Here is a 23,359-nt window from a genome sequence, read left to right as displayed (position 1 = left end):
AACCATGAGGGGTTGAGTCCTGGACCATAGAGTAGAAAGTGCCGTACCCTGTGACGCCCTGACTACTCCAGGGACGTCACACACACATCACAATATGCTTTTTCACTGGTCTTTTTTTTTTCTGTGGACAAAGGCTATGTGCCCACGTTGCCTTTTTATGTGCTTCTTTTCTGCCATAAGAAAGCATGTTTTGGCAGCAAAAGGCAGCAGAAAAACACACATTTTTTATTGTGTTTGCACGTTTTTTTTCCTGCTTTTTGTGCTTTTTTTTTAGTCATGGCGATCACATGGGTTCAGATGCTGTACCCCCACGATCAGTGCGGGGACCCGGATCTCACTGTCAGGAGCCAGGTGTCAGCGCCGCTCCCAGCAGTTTAACCCCCTAAATGCTGCAATCAGTGCGATCGCAGCATTCAGGAGGCAGGGAGAAGAATCGCTTACCTGTCCCTGGCGACCAGGTCCCTGTAATGTGATCACAGGAACCCAATTGCTTCCGTGGTAACCCTGGGTTGTCACCATGACGACCCCGAGTTACTGAGTTATGGAGAGCCTCACACACCATGCTGTATGCATAGTGTGTAAGGCAAAGTGCTGCTCTATAATCCACTGTAGTGAGAAAGCATTGCAGGAGATTATAAAAACACAGAAACAATTGACATGCTGCTTCTTTTTTCAGCAACAAAATCTGCAAGGGGAAAAAAAGCTGCGTTTGCATATCAAATCAGGATTCTCATAGACTTTGCTCGGATGCTTTTTCCTTTTATTGATTAAAATAAGCAAAGGAAAATGGATGAAAAAAAACCCCACAAAAAAAACCCCACCACGTGTGCACATAGCGCAGAGTCCTACTTAGTTCCATGTTGTGTATCAACCTTCAATGACCCTGTGGAAAAAAAAAACGGATAGCACACGGATGTGATACAATTTTTGTTTGTATTTTACTGCTTAATGGGTGGGAGAAACTAAAAGTTTTCTTCTTCATGCACACTGATGGTTTTTTCACGTATGGAAAAAAAAATTAACGTGGTACCGGCCCAACACTGTTCTGGGGAAATTCATCTAAGACGCTCCCCTGTGTAATGCGTTCTTGTTGTTCAAGGATCAGATAATTGGGAATTGTCCTTTATGGTAATGTCAATAATGTATATAGGGTTTGTGTTTCATGTCATTTGCAGGGTTTGTAATGTTTATTAATATTTTCCCTATTTACTGAGCTGTCATCTCTCTACTGTTATTGTGTTACATTAATAACACCCACTATCCATGTATTCGTACATTTCTGTGGTATTTTAATGAGCACTAACAATGTGCTAATGAAGCAATTAAAGCTCTAACATTAGAAATGTGTCATACTTACAGCCCTTCATACACCACTCGACCAACACAAGTTGGGAAATAGGAATTTACTTTTTGCAGGTAGTGACTTGCCCAAGGTCCAGTGAGACGAACGTGAACACCTAATGTTTCATAAATGTGTTGATCACTGGTTTGGGAAAATAACGATTCTCAAGAGTACAATCTGCATTGATATTTTATAATTACCCATTATGCGATGATTGTACGTTGTATTATATGATATGAGAGCCATCTTATACGTTTCCCTTTTAATCAGCCTTTTCTGTAGGCTAGGTTGAAACGTATGTTAGAGGCTCCATTACGGGCACTATGTTTTCTGGAAAAATGATGAAATCCATACTAGAAATCAAAGGATCCCAAAAATTCATTGTGATTGGTTGAGTTCGGATCCATTATTAGATTGTATTCTGATTTTCTGTTCTTGCATCAAACTGTAAAAATTGAATTCTTAAGATCGGAATAACAGAGCATTACTAGCGCCTGTGATTGGTTGCAGTCAGATGCTGTCACACAGGCTGGGGGTGCGTCTGACTGCAACCAATCACAGACGCGGGCACTGCCGATGGGTGGGGAAAGAAGTGAATATGGATGAGCAATAATGAGCGGCCCCAGAACAAAAATGAGCGACCCGGGAGCAGTTACAGCCACGCCGGAGACTCAGTAAGTATGAAGCACTTGCTTTATTCTTATTTTCTATATTTTTCATTTATTTATTTTTATTTCCTGAGTTTCTGGACCCGGATCATTAGCCAGAATTTCCTGAGAATTCCAGGCCTGGGTCCGGCACTTGGGTACATTGGCAACCGCGCAGATCCGGACTTTTGCCAGGTTATGTTTTCCATAGGCTACATTCACATGACTGATTTTACATTCTGAGTGCTGTCCGTGATAAGAACAGACAACACTTGGACCAATGTTTTTTAATACGACTGTTCAGATCACAGTTTTTTCCACAGACCAAATGTCCTTGTAAAAAAATAGTCTATGGGTACTATCCCATACTAATCAACCAGACCGCATCCGATTTTTATGGGTACATTGCCAATATTAACTTTGGAAACTGTTTTTAGTCTTGTAAATTTTACTGACTGCTGATGTATAAAAAAGATTGCAATATGGATGACAATACAGATAAAGTTGTTTTTTTTTCTAGATGAAAATCAGATGATTTTTTTTTTTATTTTAGTATTTTATTGAGTTTACATAAATGAAAGTAACAATAGTAAAGAAAAAAAAGGGCAGTCACAATCAGAAGAGTGTAAAGAGAGAAGATAAAGATGGAGAAGAGTGAGAGTAGGATAGTTAACTCAAGGTAAGGGGAAGTAGGAAGGGACATTGGAGACCACAGCAAACCCAGCAGTGTGAGAGCAGGGTAGTAAGAGGACATACAGAACGTTTCACCTCCAGTGGAGGACCAGGGCAGGGACTCATCGCATGGTGAGAAATTTAGATCCTGCCACAAACGTTTCCCAGTGGAACAACTTAGTGGCAGTGGCGGCAGCCTCCCCACGTGACTGGGTGACCACCTGTTCCATGTAGCACACTGACAGCACATGCTGAACACACACACAGAACACACACACACATACGCACCTACACCCCTGACCTTGCAAAACGTGTTTTGCCATGATATGTGAAAGAGGCCTAATAATGATGAAAATCTGCTCCAAAACATTGACGAAAATCAATCGGGTTTTTTTTTAAACAAGAAAAGTCATTGATGTCTGAATGAGACCTAAGTTCTAGTTTATAAAAACTGCAGCATGTCCTTTCTGACATGTATTTACTTAGTTTAAAAATGGGCTGATCACAGCACATCTCTTGGGCAGGGGAGCAGGTAAAATAGACTATAAAATATAATATATAAAATAGTATGCAGATACAGACATTAAAGCATGGGATCACAGCTGCTGCGTTCTATGAGGTAAAACATTTCTCTGCCTGTTAAAAACAATGTTTTATCTCAGAGAAAGAATCCGCTCTGATCCCATGATGTACTGTCTGAATACTTTTTTGCTTCCTCCTCTGACCAGGAGCTATGGTATGTTTAACCATGTTCCTGCATGATCAGATACACACAGTACATAGCAGGGGCATAGTTATAACATTATCTCCAAGATCTATTCATTAAAATGTACTATGTTTGTGAAAAAAACACTTTAAATGGCAAAAACTGCTAATGCTTACTAATCACAAAGAACCACAACGTGATTCTGTAGCATTTTTAACAATACTGTCTAATTCTAAGTGCAATTTAGACTGTGTAGTCTTAAAAAAAGCCCTTTTCTCACTAAATCTGTGTCTATGCACTGTGGTGTATGAGGTTAATACACTCACCTACCCCTGACTTCTGAGCACTGTTTTTCACCTCATCTCAGTGATGTCACCACTCATCAGACTCTCTAAGTCACTCTGCTCTCTATGTGACCCGGAAGTGGCTTTTACAATGTAAGCCTATTAAGCCACAGCTTAAGTGTATTGCAGTGGAGAGACCCGTCAGGTGTCTGCACTGCAATACACCCTTTTCGCCAGTTAGAGGCTGGAAGCTGACGTCAGCATGTTAGACATTGGCAAAACATGACAGTGACGTTATGCGTCACCACAACACGCACACCGATGTCAGCTGCTGGCCTCTGTGCTGGCTACAGAGGAATGTGTTGTGGAAATGGAGTAAGGTGAGTAGAATGGTTTTCTTTAATGCATTAGAAAACAGCAGCAGAACAGTGAACATATTTACCAGGATGGGCCCAAGATAGTGGACATGTGTACTACGATGGGGAAAATATTTACCTGGATGGGGGACATAATGAGAAAATGACACCGAGAAAAAGTATTGAACACACGAAGAGAGATGCAAAAAGCCATGGAAAGTCATGATACCAGCTCATATCTATAAGTAATTAGCAATCCTGTCGCTTAGTGAAAAATATCAGTGGGTTCAAATGATGGCCTATAAAAAGATGTCTCATTACCAAGGTGCCACACAAGAAACCTCTCATGATGGGTTTTTACTGATATTCGATGAGAAATTCATGTAAACAGCACCTTTTAGAAATATATTTACTTAGAAAATTGCTGACATGTTCAATACTGTTTAACACTCATTTCACCAGTTGCATATACCTGGGAGGGAACCAGGATAGGGGATATACACTTGGAAGGTGCCAAGGATGGGAGACTTGTATACCTGGAAGGAACCCCCAGGATGTGGGACATACAGCTCTCGCAAAAATTAAGAGCACGGCAAAATTGTCAGTTTTTCTGATTTTTCTCTTAATAGGTATATTTTTTAGTAAAATGTAATTTTTTTTTTTATTCTATAAACTACTGACAACATGTCTCCAAATTTCCAAGCAATACATTTTGTATTTATTTTCTGGAAATGTCCTTCACAAAGTTTAATCTGCCGAATTCCAGCCTTGCTGAACCATCCCCAGATCATCACCAATCCTCCACCAAATTTCACAGTGGGTCCAAGACACTGTGGCTTGTACGCCTGACCAGGTCTCCGTCTAATCATTAGATGACCAAGTGTTGGGCAAAGCTGAAAATTAGACTCATCAGAGAAGATTACCTTACTCTAGAAATTGGGCAGATTTAACTTTGTGAAGGACTTATGAATCAAGCCTCATACAAGGTTATCCTGGAAAAACATTTGCTTCCTTATGGTCAGGCAATGTTCCCCAACTCTAAGGACTGTTTTTTCCAGTAGGAAAATGCACCATGCCACACAGCTAGGTCAATCAATGTGTGGATGAAGGGCCACCACATCAAAACCCTGTCATGGCCAGCACGATCTCCAGACCTGAAACCCATTGAAAACCTCTGGAATGTAATCAAGAGGAAGATGGATAGTCACAATCCATCAAACACAGAAGAACTGCTTAAATGTTTGCACCAGGAGTGGCATAAGATCACTCAAAAACAGTGTGAAAGACTGGTGGAAAGCATGCCACGACGTGTGAAAGCTGTGATTAAAAATCATGGTTATTCCACAAAATATTGATTTCTGAACTCTTTCTGAGTTAAAACATTATTATTGTTTTTCTAAATGATTATGAACTTGTTTTCTTTGCATTAGTTGAGGTCTGAAAGCAATGCATTTTGTTTATTTTGACCATTTCTCATTTTTAGAATATAAATTCAAAATGTATTGCTTGGAAATTTGGAGACATGTCAGTAGTCTATAGAATAAAAGAACAATTTACATTTTACTCAAAAATATACCTATAAAGAGAAAAATCTGAAAAACTGACAATTTTGCAGTGGTCTCTTAATTTTTGCCAGAGCTGTATATACATGGTGCTCAGTATGGGGGACATATATACCTGTGAGGGGCCCAGGATGCAGGGCAACTTGGAAGGTGCCCAGGATGGGGGACATATACACTTGGAAGGTGACCAGGTTGGAAGATATATATATATATATATATATATATATATATATATATATATATATATATATATATATATATATATATATATATATAAAATTAATATATATAATGCAATTCTGTCAGATAATACTTCTTTCTTCTTGAAAATGATTGCAATCATAAATTGTTTGGTATTATTATCTTCATTTAATTTGTCTTCAATGAAAAAAAAAAATTGTCATAAAGCCAAATTGGATATAATCCGACACCAGACATAAAAAAGGGGGTGGACAAAAGTATTGGCACTGTTTGAAAAATCAAGTGATGCTTCTCTAATTTGTGTAATTAACAGCACCTGTAACTTACCTGTGGCACCTAACAGGTGTTGGCAATAACTAAATCACACTTGCAGCCAGTTGACATGGATTAAAGTTGACTCAACCTCTGTCCTGTGTCCTTGTGTGTACCACATTGAGCATGGAGAAAAGAAAGAAGACCAAAGAACTGTCTGAGGACTTGAGAATCCAAATTGTGAGGAAGCATGAGCAATCTGAAGGCTACAAGTCCATCTCCAAAGACCTGAAAATTCCTGTGTCTACGGTGCGTAGTGTCATCAAGAAGTGTAAAGCCCATGGCACTGTGGCTAACCTCCCTAGATGTGGAAGGAAATGAAAAATTGACGAGAGATTTCAATGCAAGATTGTGCGGATGGTGGATAAAGAACCTTGACTCACATCCAAACAAGTTCAAGCTGCCCTGCAGTCCGAGGGTACAACAGTGTCAACCCATACTATCCGTCGGCATCTGAATGAAAAGGGACTGTATGGTAGGATACCTAGGAAGACCCCACTTCTTAACCCGAGACATAAAAAAGCCAGGCTGGAGTTTGCCAAAACTAACCTGAAAAAGCCTAAAACGTTTTGGAAGAATGTTCTCTGGTCAGATGAGACAAAAGTAGAGCTTTTTGGGAAAAGCCATCAACATAGAGTTTACAGGAAAAAAAAAGAGGCATTCAAAGAAAAGAACACGATCCCTACAGTCAAACATGGCGGAGGTTCCCTGATGTTTTGGGGTTGCTTTGCTGCCTCTGGCACTGGACTGCTTGACCGTGTGCATGGCATTATTGGAGCAGTTTGCCAAAGAAGAATGGTCTAAAATTCCAGCAGAGCATTGTAAGAAACTCATTGATGGTTACCGGAAGCGGTTGTTCGCCGTTATTTTGGCTAAAAATTGTGCAACCAAGTATTAGGCTAAGGGTGCCAATAGTTTTGTCTGGCCCATTTTTGGAGTTTTGTGTGAAATGATCGATGATTTCATTTTTGTTTCATTCTCTTCTGGGTTTAAATAAATAAATAAATAAATGGAGATAATAATACCAAAGAATTTGTGATTGCAATCATTTTCAAGAAGAAACTGAGTATTATCTGACAGAATTGCAGGGGTGCCAATACTTACACACACACACACACACACACACACACACACACACACACACACACACACACACACATATATGTATATCTTTGGGAGGGACCCAGGATGCAGGACATAAATAGTTGTAAGGTGTTCAGGGTGGGGGACATTTACACTTGGAAGGTGCCCAGGATGGGGAACATATATACTTAGAAGGTGCTCCGTATGGGGGACATATATACCTGGAGGGTGCCCAGGATGTGGGACATATATACTTGTAAGATGCCCAGGATGGGGGACATGCAGTATATACCTGGAAGGGGCCCAGGATGTGAGACATATATACTGGGAAGATGCCCAGGATGGGGGACATATATACCTGGAAGGGGCCCAGGATGCGGGACATATATACTTAGGTGTCCAGGTGGGGGCATTTATACCTAGAAGGCGTCCAGGATGGGGGACATTACTGGATAATAAAGAGGAGGGGAGATAACACAAATGTCTTTATAGGATTTAGAATGTTACAAGGACCCATACATCTGACCAACATGAACAGGGGGAAGGTTTAAATCTTACATCGGGGCCCATCGGACTTTAATTGCACCATTGTGCCGCTATATGGTCTTTGTGCAGTTTTCCGTGCCACAGATGGATATACTATTCCACAATTATATTTGCTGCAATGTTTTGTATTTTTTTTTATTAAGATGTTCAGGACTCTAAACCATGAGCTTTAATTAGCAGCGATTTTCAGCTTTTTCAACAATAGTTCATTATTATTTACCACAAGGGCTATTATGAAGCAACATGTCTGTCATCTTACATGATTAAAACCACAGATTGTGATCTTCCTGTGCACATCTAACCGCGTCACCGGCGCCAATGTGGTTTATGAATCTTATGTCACCTCTGAAATGAAAGTATAAATATGAGGAAGCCGTACACATACATGTGAACCTGGAGAAACCTGAGGTCACTGTGGGCAATTATAGCCGATGTACAGCCGGCACCAGAGCCCAATAAACACAATGCTCACTTACAAGGAGACCAATCTTTTCTTAGATGTCATAATGATAAATTCCTGGAAGGCAATGTTCTCTCTTTTCACAGATTGTCTGAGCCTCACGTTACAGAGCTGTGAAAGGGCATGCAATCAAAAATAAAATGGCTAACTAGTGGCACGCAATGTTTACCAGCCCCTCCTGTCTCCATTCCTATGACTGGGTACACCACTAAATAGACGTGGAAGCCACAGATGTTGTATATTTATTTTATTGCATTTTCCTCCAGTAACTATCTGTATCCAGGATTCATCATGTGTCCTAATGATCACTTAGCAAATCCATTTATTCATTAACATTTCAGAACAGACATAAACCATAATGAGCAGATATGTGAGACTAATGCGCTCACAATTTCATGTTTTTGAAGCCATGAATCAGAAGATCAGCATCTGATATATTGATCTAGGAGGATGATAATGATGAACACTGGTGCGGTTTTAATGGTCACTTTCAGACAGCTTGATCTTATTTGATAGATAATTTGGTAACTGGAAAATCTGCATATCACTATTTTTGTAATAATGTTGCCATAAGTAGCCAAGTAAAAGGGGTATTCCCATCTCCAAGATCTATCCCAATATGTAGTAGGTATAATAATAATATTAGCAAATACCTCCAATTAGAAATGTAGTATAATTCTTCTGATTAGCTATGTCACTCACCTCATGTTCAGGGCATTGCAGGACCTTAAACCGTGTTTACGGCCATGCATGTAGTTGTGGTCGTAACCATGGATACCTAAGGTCCTGCAATGCCCTGAGCATGAAGTAAGCGACATAGCTAATCAGAAGAACTATACTAGATTGCTAATTGGAGATATTTGCTAATGTTATTATTATTACACATACTACATATACTGTATGGATATCTAGTAGCCCCTAATAACTAAAGAATGCGACAACCCTGTACGGCTGCAGGCTGCTATTTTTAGGCTGGGGGGCCCAATAAGCATGGGTCTCCCCAGCTTGAGTATACCAGCCCCCAGCTGTTGACTTTAGCATGGCTGGTTATCAAAATTTGGGGGGACTGCACACTGTTTTTTAAAAGATTTTACATGCAGTTTCTCTACTTTGATACACCGCAAAGATAAGCTCAGGGCTGGGGGGGCTACAACCTGTAGCCATATGCTTTATCTGTGCTGGGTATCATAATATGGGGACCCTACGCCAATTGTTTTATTTTTACAGCAATAGAGAGGCACACAAACATAGTCTCTGATTGAAAACAATCACATGCTGTCACACAGGGTGAGGGTGTTTATGACTGCAACCAGAGACATTGGGACTGCCGGTGGGCAGGGGAAGCAGTGCATATGTATAAGGTTAATGTGCGGCCCCGGAAGTAGTATGAGCAGGCCGGGAGCAGTTACAGCCACACGGGAGACTCTGCTGCTTTCCCCTTTTTTTTTTTCTTTCTTTTTTTTTAAATTACCTGAGTTGCTGGACCCGGTTTGTTACCCAGAGTTCCCTGAGAACTCCGGGGTCAGTGCTCGGGTTCTTTTGAACCCACAGAGTTCTGGATTTTTATAGTCTGGTTCTGCCCATCACTAATCAGGATCCAATTCAAAGTGATTATGCACTTTTTTTTCAACCATGGGCTATTCAAAATCTCTTTAAATTTTTGTTTCTTTTTTAAAAAAAAATTAAATAAATAAATTTATCATGTGAAGAGCAAAGCGTATTTCCCATAGAAATTAATATGAATAGTTTTTCAAGCATTTTATAAGTGGTTTCTAAGGAGAATGTTGAGGCAGAGCCATTCCAAAAAACTCCTAAATTGACCTATGAATATAGCCTCATTCCTGGACACCTTTAAAGCGAATCTGTTTCCAGGTTTTTGCCATCTAATCTTAGGGCAGCATTATGTAGAGTCAGAGACTCTGATTCCCATGATGTATCACTTAGGGGGCTGCTTACTGTAATTTTGATTAAAAAAAAAAACCCTGTTTTATTAGCAGGACATGATCACTAAAGAACTAGTAAATCTCCTGCCAGGCAGTCTCCCATGTTTATAAGCTCTGTATAACTCTGCTCCCACTATCACTGATTAGTAGCTTTCTGCCTATGCAAAGTGTACACAAAAAGCTGCCAATTTAAAAATACAACTCACAGCCCAGTAAGTCACACATCGCTGGAATTCGGGTCTTTGACCCTACATCATGCTGCTTTCAGATGTGGTAGCAAAAACCTGGCAACAAGTTCTTTGTAAAGAGAGACACCCTGGTAAACACTAGACAGGTATTTACTACCCATTTCAGACATGTAATTGAGGGAATTGGGGTTTGGAAGTGTATTGCTTCTAAAAGAGAATATTTCTGTAATATGATGCTGTACAGTCACCATAAATATTCAGAGACTCTCTATTCCTCTTTATACTTCTAGAATGACAACTATAGTAAGTAGAACTCTAACCCCTCTATAAATCATTTCCATTGACAGGATAAGGTATAAATGATAGATGTGAATAATTCTGAAATAATGCTTAAAATGCCTTACCTTTTTTAATATCTGTTTCTTTTTTTCCCACAGAAGAGAAATTTAATGTTAGCTTTTCAAGCGGCTGAAAGCATAGGAATTAAAGCGAGTCTGGTGAGTATTGAAATTTTACTTTCTATATAAATTTTGCAATCAGTTTCCATAGTCATATCCTATCCCGAATATATGCAATCCCAAGTAATGTCATTATAGGATGCTACAGCCAGATATACCATATTTTTCGGTTTATGAGACGCACCCCAAATTTAAAGAAAAAAAGGTTGAAAAAAAGGGATCAGTCTTATAATCCGGTGGTGTCTTACCATAGGGGGGCAGCAGCGGGGGTGGAGTGGGGTCACTGGCAGCGGCGGTGGTGGAGCAGGGCGATGCTGCGGGCATTGCAGCGGGCTGGTATCCCAGATGCTGTCCCAGAAACTATTGGCGGTGGCATCTGTGCTGGTGCGGCTGTGCTGGTGCGGCTGTGCTGGGGCGGCTGTGCTGGGGCGGCTGTGCTGGGGCTGGGGCGGCTGTGCTGGGGCTGTGGCAGCAGCTATGTGGAGCAGGGCGGTGCAATGAGTGTCACAGATGCTCTATCGGCGGTGTGGGCTTCAAAGAAATGGCAACCGGAGTCGGCGCATGCGCAGATTGAGCTTCCCTGCTCAATGACAAGCCAAGATCTCATCTACACATGCGCCACCTCTGAGTGCCATTTTCTTTTAAGTCCACTGCTGGGAGATCAATGGGCTGGAGGCGACACATCCGCAGATGAGATCTTGAATCAAGAGCTCCATTTGCGCATGCACCGGTTCCGGGCGCAATTATTTGAAGCCCTCACCGCCCACAGACCCAGATCTGCCCCCGCAGACCCTGCATAGCCTCTACTGCTGCCACCTACCTGGCACAGCCGACGCTGCCACCGCACGCCTTGCATAGCCGCCACAGACCCTGCACAGCAGCAGCATTGCTCCTACCTCCTGTGACCATTCTCCACCATGCCCTGGTAAGCTACATTCGGATTTTAAGACGCACCCCTCACTTTCCTCCCAAATTTTTGGGAGGAAAAGTGCATCTTATAATCCGAAAAATATGGTAAGTAACCTAAAACCAGACTCTGACCAGCAGCGATGTGGCATATCAAAATCTTTTTTTATTTCAGTATATAGAAGGGTAGTACATACAGTCATGGCTGAATGTGTTGGGACCCTTACATGTTTTGTTATACAAATGTTTATTTCCTTTGTGTGTATTGGAACAACATCAAAAAAAGGCAAATTGGACATCATTTTACACAAAAGTCCAAAAATGGACAGGTCAAAATTGTTGACACCCTCAACTTAATATTTGGTTGCACACTCTTTGGAATAAATAACTGCAATCAATCATTTCCTATAACCATAAACAAGCTACTTACACCTCTCAACTGGAATTTTGGACTCTTTTTTGCAAACCGCTCCAGGTCTCTCATTTGAAGGTGCCTTCTCCCAACAGCAATTTTAAGATCTCTCCACAGGTGTCAATGGGATTTACATCTGGACTCATTGCTACCACTTCAAAATTCTCTAGCGCTTTGTTTCCATTCATTTCTCGGGGCTTTTCAAAGTATGTTTGATGTCGTTGTCCTGCTGGAAGACTCACAACCTAGGACGTAAACTCAGCTTTCTGACACTGGGCACTACATTGCGACCAAAAATCCTCTGGTAATCTTCAGATATGATGCCTGATGCAAGGGACAGCAAAACAACCCCAAAGCGATCTTGAACCTTCATCATATTTGACTGTAGGTACTTTGATCTTTTTTTTGTAGACCTCATTCCATATTCAGTAAAAAGTAGAATCATGTGCTTTACCAAAAAGCTCAAACTTGGTCTGTCCACAAGACGTTTTCCCAGATTGCTTTTGGCTTACTCGCGTACATTTTGGTAAGTTGCAGTCTAGCTTGTTTATGTCTCTGTGTCAGCAGTGGGGTCTTCATTGGTCTCCTGCCATAGCGTTTAATTTCATTGAAATTTGGACAGATATTTGCGCTGACACTAATGCATCCTGAGCCTGCAGGACAGCTTGAATTTCTTTGAAACTTGATTGGAGTTGCTAACCCATGATCTGGACTATCCTACTTTGCAACCTGTCATCAATTTTTCTCTGCCACCCATGTCCAGGGAGATTAGCCACAGTGCCATGGGTTGTAAACATTTTGATTATGTTGTCCACCGTGAACAAAGGAACAAAAGAGATGGACTTGTAACCTTGAGATTGTTGATATTTCAACAATTTTGGTTCTCAAGCCCTCGGACAGTTCTCTTCTTTTTTCTGTTTTCCATGCTTAGTGTAGCACAGACAGACACACAGTGACACAAGATTGTCAACTTCTCCCCTTTTTATATGGTGATTTTTATTTTGCCCTCAACTAATTCTTGCCACAGGTGAGTTTGAACGAGCAACACATGCTTGAAACAGAATTGTGTACCCACAATTTTGTAAAGGTGTCAACAATTTTGTCTGGTCCATTTTGAGGTTTTGTGTCGTGTTAGCAAGAAAAATATGTCGCAAAGATATATTTTACCTGTATCAAAATGGAGGTTTTGTGTGAAATCCTGCCTAATTTGTCTTTTTTTCTCTGTTTATGTTCAAATACACACAAAGGAAATAAAAGTGAATAATGAAACGTGTAATTGCAATAATTTTGTGGTAGAAATACTTAATTTTCTGGAATGATGTCAAGGGTGCCAATACTTTCGGCCATGACTGTAGATCTGTATATTACTAAGAAAGCTATAGCAGTGACATGTCGTGGAACTTTCTTGTAGAATCTGTATCATGATCTCCATAGCATTTAACTTTTCACCTCTCAGGTGCCTGGATGCAAGTGCAACCTTTACACCCTGTTAAGCTACGTCACTGTGCCTTGATATACTGGGATATAATTTGTGATTTACAGTAGGTCTTGTGAACCTGTGCCTATGTGGAGGCCATATGATTGGCCTTATCTCTCATCAGTTTCTCTCTTCCCGGCAGGAGCTCAATGAGTTGATGTTCACAGATCGTCCAGACTGGCAGAGTGTGATGCAGTACGTGTCTCAGATATACAAGTACTTTGAGACATAAAGGAAGGCTGTGAATAAGAAGACTGCTACAGAGGAAGCACATATTCACTTTATCGATCAGGTCTATCTCGATAAGAGCAGAGCTTCACACTGTATTACGAATGTGTGGAGGCAACACGTTGAGTTCCTGGATCCTGGTGCTGACTGTATGACGTATAACGTGTGGGGATTATAACGCTGCCCTTAATATACCCCATCACCTCGATCATCAGCATGGATACACTAACATAGAAGTCCTACAATACTGCAACCACGGTCCTTGTAGAAATTGTCACTATGTATGTCTGATGTTCCTGATCCTCCGGATTTGGAGAAGCTCCAATAACAGCAATGATGGACATTTTTTTTCTGCAGGTCACAGAAAAAAATGTATACATTACTTTACAAGGAACTGAGATTTTTGCTATTTATACACAGGCATATAGGATTTTGGATGTCTCTAGAAGAGTTAATTTACGTACGTGAATGGACATATTACATCGAAGAGAGGACACACATTTCATAATGGCTACCGGATCGGTTTTGCATGAGATACACTCATCTATATCGTACAAGATGACCTCTGGTCCCTGACTTAAGTGCCATGCTTTAGTAACAACCTTTTCCTAATGTATTAACCTGTTCACTACCAGCAGTCACAGTCAGAGGCTTTACAGACGATGCAGTGGAGTTAAATAACATATGCAATTAAAATAAAGGGTTCAATTATTTATAAGCCTTGTTCCTTACAAAAACCATGTGTCAGTAATACCCTAGGTTTCAGCCTGCGGTAATATTCCCATTTTGCCACCTTGGATTGTTTTATGTTTTTTTTATTTTTTATGGTAATGCACTGTTATAACTGAGCAGATAGTTTACCCCTTCTAAATAAACAAGGAAAAAATGGCGGCACATCCATAAAGATGTGCAATCAAGGTTTTATTTTCGTTCATTCTAAATAAAGTACACCTAATATTAAATATTTTGCTGCTTTTTCTTGTATTTGGTTCATATTTGCTGAATTTAATATAAACCTTCACTATATTAAATATCAGATTCAGACTTTTATGGTTACTGGGTTTGTCTGGTTTAAAACAAAAAGTCTGCAGTCACTCCATGTAACTGCAAACTTGTGAATACTCATGTCACGCGCACTGCACATTGTGAGGATTCTCCAGTGTGCGCACTGTGAGGATTCTCCAGTGTGCGTACTGTGAGGATTCTCCAGTGTGGGCACTGTGAGGATTCTCCAGTGTGCGCACTGTGAGGATTCTCCAGTGTGCGTACTGTGAGGATTCTCCAGTGTGCGTACTGTGAGGATTCTCCAGTGTGGGCACTGTGAGGATTCTCCAGTGTGGGCACTGTGAGGATTCTCCAGTGTGCGCACTGTGAGGATTCTCCAGTGTGCGTACTGTGAGGATTCTCCAGTGTGGGCACTGTGAGGATTCTCCAGTGTGGGCACTGTGAGGATTCTCCAGTGTGTGCACTGTGAGGATTCTCCAGTGTGGGCACTGTGAGGATTCTCCAGTGTGGGCACTGTGAGGTTTCTCCAGTGTACGCACTGTGAGGATTCTCCAGTGTGGGCACTGTGAGGATTCTCCAGTGTGGGCACTGTGAGGATTCTCCAGTGTGCGCACTGTGAGGATTCTCCAGTGTGCGCACTGTGAGGATTCTCCAGTGTGCGCACTGTGAGGATTCTCCAGTGTGGGCACTGTGAGGATTCTCCAGTGTGCGCACTGTGAGGATTCTCCAGTGTGCGCACTGTGAGGATTCTCCAGTGTGCGCACTGTGAGGATTCTCCAGTGTGCGCACTGTGAGGATTCTCCAGTGTGCGCACTGTGAGGATTCTCCAGTGTGCGCACTGTGAGGATTCTCCAGTGTGCGCACTGTGAGAATTCTCCAGTGTGCGCACTGTGAGGATTCTCCAGTGTGCGCACTGTGAGGATTCTCCAGTGTGCGCACTGTGAGGATTCTCCAGTGTGCGCACTGTGAGGATTCTCCAGTGTTCGCACTGTGAGGGTTCTCCAGTGTGCGCACTGTGAGGGTTCTCCAGTGGGCGCACTGTGAGGGTTCTCCAGTGGGCGCACTGTGAGGGTTCTCCAGTGGGCGCACTGTGAGGGTTCTCCAGTGGGCGCACTGTGAGGGTTCTCCAGTGGGCGCACTGTGAGGGTTCTCCAGTGGGCGCACTGTGAGGGTTCTCCAGTGGGCGCACTGTGAGGATTCTCCAGTGGGCGCACTGGGAACGACGGTCACATGACTGCAAGTATGCGACATACAATCTCCTGGCTGGAATCCAACTAGACTGTTCTGGCTTTCAGTGATACACTTGCATTGAGTGCACCGGAAACCAGCTAGTCGAATTCTAGCCAGGAGTATGCATTTTTGCTGTCGTGACCTCCATTACCGGTGCTGACACAGGAGAATCCTTGCAGTGCGCATGATGTGGGAATTCACATAGGGTGACTGCATACTTGTCGTTTTAGGCTATGTGCCCACGCTGCGGAAAATGCGCGGATTTTGCCGCGGATTTCTCGCGGAAAAGCCGCGGATTTCCCGAAAATCTGCAGCTCAGGCACTTCCCAGCCATTTCTATGGCATTTTGGAAATGCTGTGCCCACGCTGCGGATTTTTCCGCAGCGGATTTCGTGCGGATTTTGATCCGGAAAAATCTGCAACATGTCAATTATTGTTGCGGATTTTCATCCGGATTTTGGCTTTAAAATTGGGGGGAAAAAAAAAAATCCGCACTAAAATCCGCATCAAATCCGCGGCAATTCCGCGGTAAATTCGCGGCTAATCCGCACCTTTGAAAAGGTGCGGATTTTGCGGGAAAGCTGCGGATTTTGATGCAGAAAAATCCGCAGCTACATTCTCTCGTGGACACATAGCCTTAGACCTGACACCCCTTTAAGAATAGGAGCAGACATATTACTGGTGCAACCGGTTCACCGGCACTGTAGCCCTATGGCCAGCTTACCCTCATCATCATTGGTGCACCGCCAGGTAGGATTCCAACAGTTCTGCTGTCTACAGTAAAGAAAAAGCAGCAGAGCTGCTGGAAACCGTCCTCAGCTACACACCCGGCTCTATCTGAATGACTCCGACATATGCAGCGTGATGAACGTTATACACGGACAGAAGAGGATGGAATTTTTTTCTTTTAAAACACTGTTGGGGAGAGCATGATTTGGGTAAGTGGAGAAAGGGAATAGCACACTAAACATGGACTTATAATGAATTGGCGTGGGGAAGGAGAGGACATTACTGTGAATAGATGCCATAGTGGGACTTAAAATGAATTGGGGGTTGAAAGAGAATGCTGTATAGGTACTTATAGTGAATTGGGAGGTGGGAAAGAATCACATCATACCACTTGTTTAGATCAACCAGGAAGTCACAGGGACAGTTCTCTTTTTTTAAATTTTCGACTGGTTTATTGGACATCATAAACCAGCCAGACAAAATGTAAGCAAAATGAGGAAAACCTTTCTGCTACAAAGAAAATAAAAGAACATAAAGACTATCTGTGGCGAGCGGGGAGGGAGCCGTCGCTGCTGCGCTCTCGCTGGCGCTCAGGTCCGGCGCTGCTGCAGCCTGCTGCTTGTTGCTCGCTGCTCGGTGGCTCGAGCGGTGGGCCGTATCTGGGGACTCGAGCGGCGCTCCTCGCCCGTGAGTGAAAGGGGAATAGTTTTTGGGGTTTGGGAAGTCGGTCCGTGACGCCACCCACGGTTTGTGGTGAGGTTGGGACACCACCGCTGCTCTGGACGGGGATCCCGGGAGCGATGACAGGGAGCAGCCGAAATGTTTCTCTTCCCTCCGTGGGTAGGGGGTTTTGGGTGGTCCCGGGGCCCGGTGAGGTGACTGGAATGTGGATGGCAGGGTTTGGTGAGGTGCAGGGTCGCGGGGGCAGCGCAGTGCCAGACGGCACGGTGGTACTCACTCAGCCAGTAACGTACACGGAGTCTCTGGTAAAACAAACGGCTGGATGGACGGGTCCCGCAGCCGGCTGCAGTGGTCACTCCCGGTAGGTTGGCGGTGGCTGCCTTTCCCTGCACCTGTAGTGTGTTTTCGGCCCCGATGGCTTCCCACCGGTAACCCGCTCCCCAGCTTTGATAGGCGCCGGAGGAGCTCCTTTTGCCCGCAGGCTCTGGTCCTGGGAATTGTAGCCCTGGCGGTGACTGTATTTCCCTTCACGGTTTGGACGGTTGCCTTCAATCGGGTCTTTGCTGCTGGGAAACCCCGGAGGTTCCCGTCGCTGATGGATTTGACCGGTTTAACGGCGACTCTAAGCCTGGTCGGAGTCCGTAGGCCCTGCCGAATGGTGCTGGCTTCTCTTCGCTCCCCGGTTCGGTACCGGCGGGCCAACGCCCGACCCCGGTCCTACGGTTCCGCGTCGATCGGCCTCTCCTGCAGACGGCCACCACCGTCTGCCAACCTTGCTGTATGTGCCCGGGCCACGTACCCGGACATGGTCAGACTGCTCCTCTCTTGCCACTTACTCCTTCACTCTCCCTCTCCTAAACTACACTCCCTTCCTTTCCCGCCTCCAGGACTGTGAACTCCTCAGTGGGTGGGGCCAACCGCCTGGCTCCACCCCACCTGGTGTGGACATCAGCCCCTGGAGAGAGGCAACAAGGATTTGTGTGTGACTGATGTGCCTAACCGGGGTGTGGGGTGTGTTGTTGCACTACCTGTGACGACCTGGCTTGTCCAGGGCGCCACTTATCCATATAACTGTGGGCTTCCACCCGTTAAACTTCATGGTTCCTGCTCTTTACAGCATGAGCATAGGTCTGGCGATCTATTATCTCCAGACACAGATTAAAGAGTGATTCCAGGGGCCTTACTATTACCTGCTTGACCACACCCTGAGGTGGAGATATGGTGAACAGCCACCCCACCCATCTCTTTAACTGTTCACAAAAATGTTGCCCTGTTAAAAGTTGTTTAACTCTCTCAGTACCTAATATGTTGGAGTATTCCTCACAGAGGCTAATAATCTCAGGGACACATACCTCCCCTCTTGTACTTTACTAGTGATCACTTTACACACAATTTTTTTGAATATTTATGTTTTTTTTCTCTGCCTGTGTGGATTAGATTGCTTGTTACCTTCTGGTGAGAACTTCATGGCAAAAGCAACTTTAGAAATATATGTACTTAGAAAATTGATGCATGTTCAATACTTATTTCACCTGTGTCGATGAGCTCATTGAGAGGCTGAAACCATCCCTGTATAACACTACCCTGGACCTTATGAAAGAGTATTGGCAGATTTCCCCTGTCCACAGATGCCAAGAAGAAGACAGCCATTTCGATGCCAGATGGATGTTTCCACTATGTCAGGATGCCATTTGGGCTGCAAGGAGCTCCAGCCACCTTCCAGAGAGCCATGGACCGAATGCTAGCTCCTCACAAGATATCTGAAGCGGCCTGCCTACCTGGATGACATTGTGATTTTCAGCCAGGATTTGGTAAGCCATCTAGGCAAGGTCCAGGAGATATTTAATGCATTAAGAAAGGCAGGAGTTTTCATCAACCCAAAGAAACGTGCAACCGAGATTGCCAAAAACATCAGCTATATCGTGGGCAGGGGTGAGATCAAGCCTGAAGTGAATAAGGTGGATTCCATCCAGAACTGACCACAACTGCTTTCAAAGAAACTAATTGAAGCATTCTTGGGCATCGTGGTCTACTATCCCTAACTTTGCCATGGAAGCTGCACCCCTGACTCATTCGCTTAAGGGAACAAAGTCTGCTATTGCCAGGTGGTCTCCAGAAGCATAGACAGCCTTCCAAGAACTGAATCTAGCCCTGTGTAAACAGCCTGTGTTGGTTGCACCAGATTTCAATAAGGTATTTGTGATCCAGACAGATGGAAGTGAACAACAAAGAAGACCCAATAATGTACCTAAGTAAGAAACTGTCTTCTTGCAAGAAGAATTACTCCATATTGGAGAAGGAGTGTTTAGCCATCAAATGGGCATTGGACAGTGAAGCCCCGTCACACACACAGATAAATCTTTGCAGATCTGTGGTTGCAGTGAAATCATGGACATATTGTTCCATTTGTACACAGCCACAAACCTGGCACTGATTGTCCACAATTTCACAGCAACCACAGATCTGCCGCAGATTTATCTCTGTGTGTGACGGGGCCTTAAGACACCACCTATTTGTCAAGAAATTTAGATTAGTATCAAACCATGCCCCGCTGAGATGGATGATTGAAAAGAAAGGGAATAATGTAGAAATGCGGATGCTCTGTCAAGGGACTACTGTTTGATGATGGAAGGTGCCAAAGGTGGTATGAAAGATGGCAGCTGGATACGTCATAGAGAGGAGATATGTATTACAGAAGTGGTTGTCAGTAATGGAAGCTCAGAAGCAATCGTCAGTACATATAGTGATGAGTGTTAATAGAGCATTGCAAGGTCTGGATTTACGGGCTGTCAGAGGGTTGGGTGGGATTTGCTGCTCTCATATTCCCACCTGAGGCGTGATATGGTGACATAAGAAAGTCCAGGTGAAATCCTTAGCTGTCTGTGTGTGGAGGTAAGAAATGCTCTTTTGTGAAGTCTCCATGCTTGGTCTCATATGCGGGACTAACACTGTAGTTCCAGTGTTAGGACTGTATATCTTGTTAATTTATTTTCCTCAATTGTGGCTCACTTTATGGAATTTTAATAAAGCAGCCTGGATGGTTTTTTTTTAAGTCGCCTCCAGGGGCATGCATAGAAATCATGGGGCCCCAATAGCAAAAGTCTGAATGCCCCCCCCCCAACCCCACAATATAAAAAAAAAAAAATTACAACAAAATATTAACATAAAAATCATCATACTTGCTACTGGGGGTTGGCACACGTTACTGAGGGTGACATACATGTTACTGCGGGCTTGTTATAGTCAGAAATAACACATACTACATAGTGTTACTGAACAACACCCACCATACCAAGGCCAATAATACATTGTACAGTGCTGGCCAAAAGTATTGGCACCCCTGCAATTCTGTCAGATAATACTCAGTTTCTTCCTGAAAATGATTGCAATCACAAATTCTTTGGTATTATTAACTTCATTTATTTTGCTTGCAATGAATAAACACAAAAGAGAATGAAACAAAAATCAAATTATTGATCATTTCACACAAAACTCCAAAAATGGGCCAGACAAAAGTATTGACACCCTTAGCCTAATATTTGATTGCACAACCTTTAGCCAAAATAACTGCAAACAAACCACTTCCGGTAACCATCAAGGAGTTTCTTACAATGCTCTCCTGGAATTTTAGACCATTCTTCTTTGGCAAACTGCTCCAGGTCCCTGAGATTTGAAGGGTGCCTTCTCCAAACTGCCATTTTGAGATCTCTCCACAGGTGTTCTATGGGATTCAGGTCTGGACTCATTGCTGGCCACTTTAGTAGTCTCCAGTGCTTTCTCTCAAACCATTTTCTAGTGCTTTTTGAAGTGTGTTTTGGGTCATTGTCCTGCTGGAAGACCCATGACCTCTGAGGGAGACCCAGCTTTTTCACACTCGGCCCTACATTATGCTGCAAAATTTGCTGGTAGTCTTCAGACTTCATAATGCCATGCACACGGTCAAGCAGTCCAGTGCCAGAGGCAGCAAAGCAACCCCAAAACATCAGGGAACCTCCGCCATGTTTGACCGTGTTCTTTTCTTTGAATGCCTTTTTTTTTTCCTGTAAACTCTATGTTGATGGCTTTTCCCAAAAAGCTCTACTTTTGTCTCCTCTGACCAGAGAACATTCTTCCAAAACGTTTTAGGCTTTCTCAGGTAAGTTTTGGCAAACTCCAGCCTGGCTTTTTTATGTCTCGGGGTAAGAAGTGGGGTCTTCCTGGGTATCCTACCATACAGTCCCTTTTCATTCAGATGCCGACGGATAGTATGGGTTGACACTGTTGTACCCTCGGACTGCAGGGCAGCTTGAACTTGTTTGGATGTTAGTCGAGGTCCTTTATCCACCATCTGCACAATCTTGCGTTGAAATCTCTCGTCAATTTTTCTTTTTTTTCCACATCTAGGGAGGTTAGCCACAGTGCCATGGGCTTTAAACTTCTTGATGACACTGCGCACCATAGACACAGGAACTTTCAGGTCTTTGGAGATGGACTTGTAGCCTTGAGATTGCTCATGCTTCCTCACAATTTGGATTCTCAAGTCCTTAGACAGTTCTTTGGTCTTCTTTCTTTTCTCCATGCTCAATGTGGTACACACAAGGACACAGGACAGAGGTTGAGTCAACTTTAATCCATGTCAACTGGCTGCAAGTGTGATTTAGTTATTACCAACACCTGTTAGGTGCCACAGGTAAGTTACAGGTGCTGTTAATTACACAAATTAGAGAAGCATCACATGATTTTTCAAACAGTGCCAATACTTTTGTCCACCCCCCTTTTTTATGTTTGGTGTGGAATTATATCCATTTTGGCTTTATGACAATTTTTTTTATTTTTTTTCATTGAAGACAAATTAAATGAAGATCATACCAAAGAATTTGTGATTGCAATCATTTTCAAGAAGAAACTGAGTATTATGTGACAGAATTGCAGGGGTGCCAATACTTTTGGCCAGCACTGTAAAATAATGCCACCACTCCATGACCAAATATCACCACATAGAGTCTGACAATAAACACCGTCTTGTTACTGAGCAAAGTCCACTGCACCAAGACCAGTGAGTTCACACTGCAAATCCCCAAGAAATCTGCAATATGTGAACTTGGCCTAAAGTAGCGATGTCCTCCTTCGTGCCCTTCACCACACACACAATATAAATTTTCACGTCTGTCTCCCCCATATAATGATAACAATTATGACCCTCTTCATAGCCTTAGGATCTATGGTAAAACTCTGCACAGCACAGGGATAATACACAAACACACACACACACAGTGATGGCACAGCACAGGGGCAACACACACACAATGATGGCACAGCACAGAGGCAACATACACATCCAGTGATGGCACAGCCTAGGAGCAACACACACAGTGATGGCACAGCACAGGGCTAACACACACACAGTGATGGCACAGCCAAGGAGCAACACACACAGTGATGGCACAGCCCAGGAGCAACACACACTCACACACAGTGATGGCACAGCACAGGAGCAACACACACATACACATACACACACTCACACAGTGATGGCACAGCACAGGGCTAACACACACACACAGTGATGGCACAGCCAAGGAGCAACACACACAGTGATGGCACAGCCCAGGAGCAACACACACTCACACACAGTGATGGCACAGCACAGGAGCAACACACACATACACACACTCACACAGTCATGGCACAGCCCAGGAGCAACTCACACACAGTGATGGCACAGCACAGGGACAAGACACACACACACAGCACAGGGGCAACACACACACAGTGACGGTACAGCACAGGAGCAACACACACACACACACACACACAGTGATGGCACAGCCAAGGAGCAACACACACAGTGATGGCACAGCACAGGGGCAACATACGCACATTGATGGCACAGCACAGGGCAGTTTCTGTAGTGTTACAGACAGACATTTGTACATTATAATACTCACTTGC

General features: G+C 43.4%; 1 protein-coding gene across 3 annotated transcripts in view; it reads left to right on the top strand.

The window, feature by feature from the left end:
• The window catches only part of SPECC1 (sperm antigen with calponin homology and coiled-coil domains 1), a 533,597-nt gene extending 518,852 nt beyond the window's left edge, over positions 1–14,745 (top strand). For all 3 annotated transcript variants that reach the window (XM_075335209.1, XM_075335211.1, XM_075335212.1), the window contains 2 exons: positions 10,740–10,799; positions 13,698–14,745. In XM_075335209.1, coding sequence (XP_075191324.1) covers positions 10,740–10,799; positions 13,698–13,787 — 150 coding nt within the window. In that variant the 3' untranslated portion in view covers positions 13,788–14,745. The remainder of the gene's footprint in view (positions 1–10,739; positions 10,800–13,697) is intronic.
• The last annotated feature ends 8,614 nt before the right edge of the window (positions 14,746–23,359 follow it).

Source organism: Anomaloglossus baeobatrachus, chromosome 2 (genome assembly GCF_048569485.1).
Source record: "Anomaloglossus baeobatrachus isolate aAnoBae1 chromosome 2, aAnoBae1.hap1, whole genome shotgun sequence".
Classification (NCBI taxonomy): Eukaryota; Metazoa; Chordata; class Amphibia; order Anura; family Aromobatidae; genus Anomaloglossus; species Anomaloglossus baeobatrachus.
Note: the sequence above shows the minus strand (reverse complement) of the source record. Positions and strands in the feature narration are given on the sequence as shown.